This window comes from Montipora capricornis, chromosome 14, assembly GCF_036669925.1.
Source record: "Montipora capricornis isolate CH-2021 chromosome 14, ASM3666992v2, whole genome shotgun sequence".
Classification (NCBI taxonomy): Eukaryota; Metazoa; Cnidaria; class Anthozoa; order Scleractinia; family Acroporidae; genus Montipora; species Montipora capricornis.
The window spans coordinates 45,138,505-45,148,515 of NC_090896.1; the positions used below are offsets into that span (position 1 = coordinate 45,138,505).

At 35.6% G+C, this 10,011-nt stretch overlaps 1 protein-coding gene across 1 annotated transcript in view; it reads left to right on the top strand.

The window, feature by feature from the left end:
• LOC138032988 (uncharacterized) overlaps positions 1-4,133 on the top strand; it is a 13,565-nt gene extending 9,432 nt beyond the window's left edge. The window contains exon 4 of the mRNA XM_068880714.1: positions 3,676-4,133. Coding sequence (XP_068736815.1) covers positions 3,676-3,764 — 89 coding nt within the window. The 3' untranslated portion in view covers positions 3,765-4,133. The remainder of the gene's footprint in view (positions 1-3,675) is intronic.
• The last annotated feature ends 5,878 nt before the right edge of the window (positions 4,134-10,011 follow it).

Genomic DNA, 10,011 nt, shown 5'->3' on the forward strand with positions numbered 1-10,011 from the left:
AAAAGAATATTTTATCAAAAAGGGCCAATTTGTATGCGCATAAATCAGCGGCCATTTTGGTATATATGGCTTGAATCAATCGAACTGATCAATGGTGCTGACTATGGCACAATAATGTCACGCTAAAAATAACCAAAACTAGTGGTCAAGTGCATAACTTCCCTTTTCGATTTAACAGGGGCATGACAAAAATAAATATAAATCGGGATACTGACTTTACATTGATACAATTACAAAACGCCCACGACATTCCACACAGATTGAAATATAAAACTGTCAACATTTAATGTAATATAATATAATTTAATGTAATATAATAATATCAATGCCTTACTTTGAAGATGAAAATGGAGACCATATTCTAGATGAAAACGGTGACAAAATAGAATTCACAGTTGAGCATTTCAATGATCCGAACACTTATGTTTATAATAAAGAAGAGATTCAAGTTAATGATGGTCATCTTGACACGGAAGACCGACATTTGGTGATAAAATATGGAGTAAACGACAACCATGCGGTTTCAAAGGGTCAACTGAATCAAGCTATCAATACCCTTAGAACAAAACTGTGTAATGAGTTTAAACAAGCTCGTGGCAACAATCGATAATTTACATAACCAAACAATATAATGCCTGGCAAAAAAACTAAAGACATATTTGATTGGAACCATATCTCGAAGGACTTATCACAAGAGCAAATTGTAGAAATAAAAGAGATCTATAAATATCATCATAAAAAGCAATGGCTGTTCAAAGAAAGTCATAACTTTTACAAAACAATGGATTTGTCATGTAAAATTGGATCGGCTACCTTAGTCGTGACAGGCGCAATTATTGGAGGTATTACAATGAATCCTATTAGGGAGCTTAAGATCTACGACGACAACGCCGCAAAACAGTGATATCATTGGTTAAAAGAGCATAAATAATCGTGCTGCACGTGCAGCACGGATTTTAGCTCATATTTTTGCGGTTCTCTGCGTGACGACGACGTGAAATCACTAAATTTCAACGTTAGCATGCAAAAGAGAATCTTTCATTCTCTATTTTCACTCTGAAACCGCTCGTACCAATTTATTTTTAGGATACTTCGCCCACATTGTACGACGTGAACAAGATGGAATAATCGCGAAAAACTTTTACTAGAGCAAAGTTCTATTTTGAGGTGACGTTTTCATCGACGTCGCCGTCGTAGATCTTAAGCTCCCTATTGTCTTAGGAACCATTTCTGGAGCCGGTGTAATTTTGAGCACAGGAACCAAAAATTACAAAAGAAAAACAGATGTGTAAATTCGCTTACACAACATACGAAAAAATACTTATCAATTTACGGTCGTACCTCAGAGGGTTATCCTCCGATGAAGGAAACTTTTTCAACGAAATTCGACTTATCGATCAGCTTATTATTGATATTGCCCAGCAGTTTCCGATAGATTTGTTGTGCAATATAACAAGGAATTTAATTAAGTTGGTCACCTATTAATGATTGAATTTGGTTCAAATATTGTTTATTAGCATTCAATGTCAGTTTTGACTTCGATATTGGTACTTTCTCCCAATATTGAATAACCATGATTTGATAGAAATGTCGTAAAATGAATTTGATACTGATTATTGGTTTCGGGCCATTTTTGACTTTAGGTAAAACCTTTTGAACCCTAAATTTACCTAATATTTGGTTAATTTGAGTCCTGGTTATCTGTATATTATGAGCCGTGGTTAAATCCCTTATGACGTTTTCAATATGATATTTCCTATTTTATATTTTTCCTAATCTTGTACATATTTCGGCAAAAATCAATAAACTCATTCTGAAACTTTTCTCCAGTGATTTGACCACAATGTTTACAAACAAATCGACTATCTACTTCACTAATGTCAGGGGTGGAACAACAAGGTTGGTCATCAGTTGAAGTGTATTGTCGGATTTGTTTATTACAAATGGGACAACAGCTCTCTCCCGATTCTTTAAAGCTATTATGTAACTCAATTATACAGTTCATTTCCATATATATGTGATATCTTATTTTTAACGCATTTTAACTTTACTGACAAACTTTACTTACAACATTTACTCATAAACTTTACTGACAAACTTTACTCATAAACTTTACTCACAAAACTAACTTATTCCTATGAATTTATGAAATCATTTCCGAGAATGTCACGCTATGGTGATTCTTTCCTATTTCATTTGCTCATGCAAATATTTGATTTTTCTATTTGTCTTTTCTATTTGTTTCTTTCCAATTAAATTTCAAGTTTGTACGCTGACATTAGAAAAACAGTTTATGTAAAAAATGCGCTTGCAGATAGCTTTTTACAGAAAAGGTAGGCACATCAATAATTTTCTGTATACAGTATTTATTATTCAGATTTTGAATTGAGTATTATTAACCACCCCCCAGAGCCCAGAGATTTAGCTTTTTTCCATCCCCTGCTCGAGCTTCGCTCTGCGCTGCCGAAAAAAATGAGACAAATTTTGTAATGGCTCTCATAGATTGCTTACGCCGTTTGATTCGAGACAAATGTTTGTAAATGGCTCTCATAAATTACTTACGCAATTTGATTCGAGCCACAGTGTTTGTAAATGGCTCTGGTAAATTGCTTACGCAATTTGATTCGAGCCACAGTGTTTGTATAACATAGCATTACAAATATTTGTTAAAGTATTAAACAAATCCAAAAATTCAATTTTAAAAATGAATTTTTCCCACCTATTCATCCCCTCTGAAAATAGCAAGCTATTTTCAGTGCGAAAAGAACATATCTCGTAATACTGTAAAAGATCTATTACTAAGCTAGCATAGACACAATTCGTAACCAAAAGGTTCAGCATTTTCAATGCTGAAACATAAATTTGTGTCTAAAAATCAAAAGATTTTTATTCTCAAATGCTTCGCTTGTATTCAAACCCAAAATCAGTTGGTGTGAAAATGATCTCGTAATTCAAATCATCCTTTTCAATTTAACAACATGGCTGAAAATATTGCTGAAAACAGATTTTGAAAAATGGTCTCGTAACCCCAACTCCTATACTACTCACGTGCCTCACACTACTCCAGTCAATTATTTTTATCCACGGAAGTACAAAAGCTAAACATTTCCACTAGGATTTTACTTTAAAAGATGGCAACAGCATCCTCGTACCTAAATTCCCCCCCCCCCCCCGCTCCCCCTTGGCCGCCTTTTCCCCCCAGGCTTCTTTTCCCTTTTTTTTTTCTCTTTTTGTGTTAAATGTTTTGGAATTATAATAACCTTAATAGTCAGGGTGCAGTGAGCCCTTGCAAGTTTCGGAGCAACTACAGAATTCAGGGCCACTCAGGTCCACCTCGTCGGAAGTCTTTGAAGAAAGAGGCACATCACAATGGATCGATGCTTTTGTCATTAAATGATGAGTAAACAAGTGGCCCTGCATTCTGTAGTTTTACCCTAGTTTTCTACAACATTGATCCCGTTTAAATGGGCCGCCAGTAATATATTTGACACCTTACAATTCCTTCTCTATTTGGTGTTATCCAAGCAAGAGCTGGGTTCCCAGTTTTCTCAACCGATCGTGACAACCATTTTAAGCTGCACAGTTACTGGCTAACAATCACTGGCTAACTCTGAACTTCTGTTGTTTGGGCTTTCGACATTAAAAATGCCATCTTTTCTTATCTTTTTTCTACAGACGCTCGCAGAGTACTGTGCTTCAGAAAGTGTTTCAGCAACATAGGTCAACGTCAGTGCTTCATTATCTGTAACCCTTTTGTTGGATAAAGCTTGGTTTTAGCATGTACCCATCCAATTGGCAAATCAAAAATAGTCTGATAGTAAAAGGGATTCATGTAAAAGCACATTCTAGCTAGATTTTACTTTTTTTACTTTTCAATCGGGTGGCAATAAGATTGTCAGTTATAGAAATCCAAATGATTGAAATGAGCTCGTAAATAAATCCCATGTTGATAAAAATGTATCTCAAGCAGGGGTTTCCGTTGAATTATCACCTTTTTAAAAAAAGACGGAAGCGTAGTAATGACTAATGATTTAAACCTCAACAATAACAAACTGATCAATCTTAAAAAAGCGTCTCATAATTCTGATGGAGTCAATTTAGAACAATTTAATAAAGGTGTTTCAACACTCGCATTGCAAAATAGCAAATTATTGAGCAATTATGTAAAACGCGATGGTTCCACCACTATGACAAATAATTTTGATACAGGTGATAATAAAATCGTCAATTTGGAAAAAGGAACACCCAACTGATGCCATAAATCTAACACAACTTAGTCAAGTCAACACAAGTCAGTCAAGTCATATCAGTCAACATACTAATAGAGTAAATGTTTTAAATATATCATGGAGGACGAAGGTGAAAGTGAATCTGATTTTCGGACTATTATCGATGGTATAGTCACCTACAATGACATACCACATCAGATCAATAAAAGGGCTAACAAAATTCGATTCAACAAACGGCAAAATAACCGTGACTTATTATAGCAGGTTCGCCATTAATCTATTTACTACTAATAGGCTTATTAGAGAAAATCTTAGTCCACACTATTCGACATACCTGGAAATGTACTTTCCAAGGCAACCGGACCAAACCGATGAATTTAATAATAGTACACTCGACTTTACGGCCATAAATCTAGCGGTGAATAAAAAGGCGACAGTTCATATTACTTCGGCGTATAAAAATTTGAGATCAATAATCAATATGAGTCCAATCAACGCTGGTCAACGCTGGCCGATTTTCGCTCCAGAGGAGATTCCAACAGCCCTTCAAGATTACTGGTTTATGTATTAATCTACTGCGTCAAAAATGAGTACACTGCTTTAGACAGCACTATCTACGATTATGAAAAAGCTACAGAAATCACTGCAAGTGAGACATTTTGACTACGTATGCCTGTTGACATGAACAACCACAGAATCGCTGGGCTGGCAAAATCCGAGGTTAGTTACATTTTACCGCTAATTATATGAAAAAAAATTGAGAGGAGATATTAATTGCTTAAGTAAGAGACTGTCCAACGTCAGCAGCGATACAGATAACAACCAACTGACGTCAGGATTAATGGAAAATGCACGATATCTAAGAAAAGATTTAGATGAAATTAATTAATTTAAATGGGTTACCACTTTACAACGTTGGATCTTACACGAATGCTGATCAATTGATCACAGGATTAGTTCTTCAGCAAAAATCCTATTCATCCTATATATTTGGTCAGGTTAAAGGTAACACATTTTTTTGTTTCAAATCACTCGCTGTTTTTGGATAATATGTGGCATTGAATCAATCGAATTGATCGATGATGCTAATTATGCCACAATAATGTCACGCTAAAAATAACCAAAACTAGTGGTCAAGTGCATGACTTCCCTTTTCGATTTAACAGGGGCATGACAAAAATAAATATGAATCGGGATACTGACTTTACATTGATACAATTACAAAATGCCCACGACATTCCACATAGATTGAAATATAAAACTGTCAACATTTTATGTAATATAATAATATCAATGCCTTACGTTGAAGATGAAAATGGAGACCATATTCTAGATGAAAACGGTGACAAAATAGAATTCACAGTTGAGCATTCCAATGATCCGAACACTTCTGTCAGTTATAATAAAGAAGAGAGTCTAGTTTACAATGATGGCCATCTTGACAGAGAAAACCGACATTTGGTAATAAAAGATGGAGTAAACTGGGTGGAGATGGAGTAAATGGAGAGTTTGGAGAAAATGATAACCATGCGGTTTCAAAGGGTCAACTGAATCAAGCTATCAATGCCCTTAGAACACAACTGCGTAATGAGTTTAAACAGGCTGGTGGCAACAATCGATAATTTATATAACCAAACAATATAATGCCTGGCAGAAAAACTAAAGACATATTTGATTGGAACCATATCTCGAAGGACTTATCACAAGAGCAAATTGTAGAAATAAAAGAGATCTATAAATATCATCATAAAAAGCAATGGCTGTTCAAAGAAAGTCATAACTTTTACAAAACAATGGATTTGTCATGTAAAATTGGATCGGCTACCTTAGTCGTGACAGGCACAATTATTGGAGGTATTACAATTAATCCTACGGTCTTAGGAACCATTTCTGGAGCCGGTGTAATTTTGAGCACATTCACAGGAACCAAAAAATACAAAAGAAAAACAGGGATGTGTAAATTCGCTTACACAACACACGAAAAATTACTTATCAATTTACGGTCGTACCTCAGACTGGGGTTATCCTTCAATGAAGGAAACTTTTTCAACGAAATTCGACTTATCGATCAGATAAGGAAAGGAAAGGAACTTTATTTAAGTGTCTAATCTTGTAGCGCCGTAGAGCACTAATCGGGGACACTGTAAATTGAAATTAAGAATGAAAATCAAATCAAATTTTGGTTTTTGAGGAGAGGGGAGACCGGAGTACCCGGAGAAAACCTCTCGGTGCAGAGTAGAGAACCAACAAACTCAACCCACATATGACGCCGAGTCTGGGAATCGAACCCGGGCCACATTGGTGGGAATCGAGTGATCTCACCACTGCGCCATCCCTGCACCCCAGATTATTACTGATCTGTGCCCAGCAGTTTCCAATAGATTTGTTGTGCAATACAACGAGGAATTTAATGAGGTTGGTTACCTATTAATGAGTAAATTTGGTTCAAATATTGTTTATTAGCATTCAATGTCAGTTTTGACTTTGATATTGGTACTTTGTCCCAATATTGAATAACCATGATTTGATAGAAATGTCGTAAAATGAATTTGATACTGATTATTCGTTTCGGGCCATTTTTGACTTTAGGTAAAATCTTTCGGATCTCATTAAATTTACCTAATATTTGGTTAATTTGAGTCCTGGTTATCTGTATATTATGAGCCGTGGTTAAATCCCTTATGACGTTTTCAATATGATATTTCCTATTTTATATTGATTTTTTCCTGATCTTGTACACATCTCGGCAAAAATCAATAAACTCATTCTGAAACTTTTCTCCAGTGATTTGACCACAATGTTTACAAACAAATCGACTATCTACTTCACTAATGTCAGGGGTGGAACAACAAGGTTGGTCATCAGTTGAAGTGTATTGTCGGATTTGTTTATTACAAATGGGACAACAGCTCTCTCCCGATTCTTTAAAGCTATTATGTAACTCAATTATACAGTTCATTTCCATATATATACATGATATTTTATTTTAAACGCATTTTAACTTTACTGACAAACTTTACTTACAACATTTACTCATAAACTTTACTGACAAACTTTACTCATAAACTTTACTCACAAAACTAACTTATTCCTATGAATTTATGAAATCATTTCCGAGAATGTCACGCTATGGTGATTCTTTCCTATTTCATTTGCTCATGCAAATATTTGATTTTTCTATTTGTCTTTTCTATTTGTTTCTTTCCAATTAAATTTCAAGTTTGTACGCTGACATTAGAAAAACAGTTTATGTAAAAAATGCGCTTGCAGATAGCTTTTTACAGAAAAGGTAGGCACATCAATAATTTTCTGTATACAGTATTTATTATTCAGATTTTGAATTGAGTATTATTAACCACCCCCCAGAGCCCAGAGATTTAGCTTTTTTCCATCCCCTGCTCGAGCTTCGCTCTGCGCTGCCGAAAAAGCAAGTCTCTTTTTAATGAGACAATTTTTTTAATGGCTCTCATAGATTGCTTACGCCGTTTGATTCGAGACAAATGTTTGTAAATGGCTCTCATAAATTACTTACGCAATTTGATTCGAGCCACAGTGTTTGTAAATGGCTCTGGCAAATTGCTTACGCAATTTGATTCGAGCCACAGTGTTTGTATAACATAGCATTAAAAATATTTGTTAAAGTATTAAACAAATCCAAAAATTCAATTTTAAAAATGCATTTTTTCCCACCTATTCATCCCCTCTGAAAATAGCAAGCTATTTTCAGTGCGAAAAGAACATATCTCGTAATACTGTAAAAGATGTATTACCAAGCTAGCATAGACACAATTCGTAACCAAAAGGATTTAGCATTTTCAATGCTGAAACATAAATTTGTGTCTAAAAATCAAAAGATTTTTATTCTCAAATGCTTCGCTTGTATTCAAAACCAAAATCAGTTGGTGTGAAAATGATCTCGTAATTCAAATCATCTTTTTCAATTTAACAACATGGCTGAAAATATTGCTGGAAACAGATTTTGAAAAATGGTCTCGTAACCCCAACTCCTATACTTCTCACGTGCCTCACACTACTCCAGTCAATTATTCTTAATTGATGCCACATTCGTCTTCTATACACCGGAAGTACAAATTAAAGCTAAACATTTCCATTAGGATTTTATTTTAAAAAATGGCAATTCTCCCCCTTTCCCCTTCGCCGCCTTTTCCTCCCACGCTTTCCCCTCCCCCCCTTTTTTTTCTCTTTTTTGTGTTAAATGTTTTGGAATTATAATAACCTTAATAGTCAGGGTGCAATGAACCCTTGCAAGTTTTGGAGAAACTACAGAATTCAGGGCCACTCAGGTCCAACTAGTAAGAAGGCTTTGAAGAACGAGACAACCACAATGGATCGATGCTTTTGTCATTAAATGATGAGTAAACAAGTGGCCCTGCATTCTGTAGTTTTACCCTAGTTTTCTACAACATTGATCCCGTTTAAATGGGCCGCCAGTAATATATTTGACACCTTACAATTCCTTCTCTATTTGGTGTTATCCAAGCAAGAGCTGGGTTCCCAGTTTTCTCAACCGATCGTGACAACCATTTTAAGCTGCACAGTTACTGGCTAACAATCACTGGCTAACTCTGAACTTCTGTTGTTTGGGCTTTCGACATTAAAAATGCCATCTTTTCTTATCTTTTTTCTACAGACGCTCGCAGAGTACTGTGCTTCAGAAAGTGTTTCAGCAACATAGGTCGTCGTCAGTGCTTCATTATCTGTAAACCTTTTAGTTGACGTGTCTACAGATGGATCAAGCTTGCCCGCGGGGTGGATAAAGCTTGGTTTTAGCATGTACCCATCCAATTGGCAAATCAAAAATAGTCTGATAGTAAAAGGGATTCATGTAAAAGCACATTCTAGCTAGATTTTACTTTTCACTTCTGGAGATACCTACCCTTTCACTTCTAAAGATGAAAAATACCCAGAAATAAAATCAAAGTTACTTTCGCTAAAGTCTGAAAACTGGCTGTCTTAAAATTTCTTATCATGTTCAGGTTTAAAATGCCTTCGCGATTAAAGCACAGGACATAGTTTTTCATTTTGATTAAGGCCTGCCATTCTTTGGCAAAAAGGTTCGGGCTTTGTTCACAGGTTAAAAGAGAAGAGGAAGGTACAAAACGTCTCACCATCAATTGCTCTAACGCGAAAGGGATTAATTATTAGTAAACTTTTGTTCGGAGCCTTGCGTTAAGGATAACCTTTCGTTTGCACACATCAGATACTGTTACCATCAACTTATTTTTATTCGTCTGTTCGCGTGCCCTAACTTTTAGTGTTTAAATAATGTAGAGAAAATAAGCAGTGTGTAAGAAAGCCACCTGGTATGAAAGCGTGTTTCAGTCTCTGTGTGTTTTTTTCTTGGTGGTCTTCTTCCTTCTATTTGATCTTTTGTTGTCGACTCATTGTTACTCTGGTGGATCATTTGAAATTCCAGTTAACCTGTGCACTCTCCATATAGTCGAGCAAACAGATCCAGAATCCTGGTGCAAAAATAACAACAAGTTTTGGTTTTCCTGGTAGATGGCTGATAATGACTTGTTAAAAGAAGTTCATTACTTAGCGCAAAACTGTCTCAAATATTGTTGAACACATAAACTAAAAAGGCTAACTACCCATCCGTATACTCCTCAAGACTAATACTAGTAGTAATTGGAAATTAGGGGAGTGTGTCCGACAGGTGTAGAGATGTCTTTTCTGAGAAAGTTCCAAAAACGTAACTCCTCAATCGTCCAACACTGCTGCAGGGATTTCACTGCATGGTCATGCACGTGATTTTTGT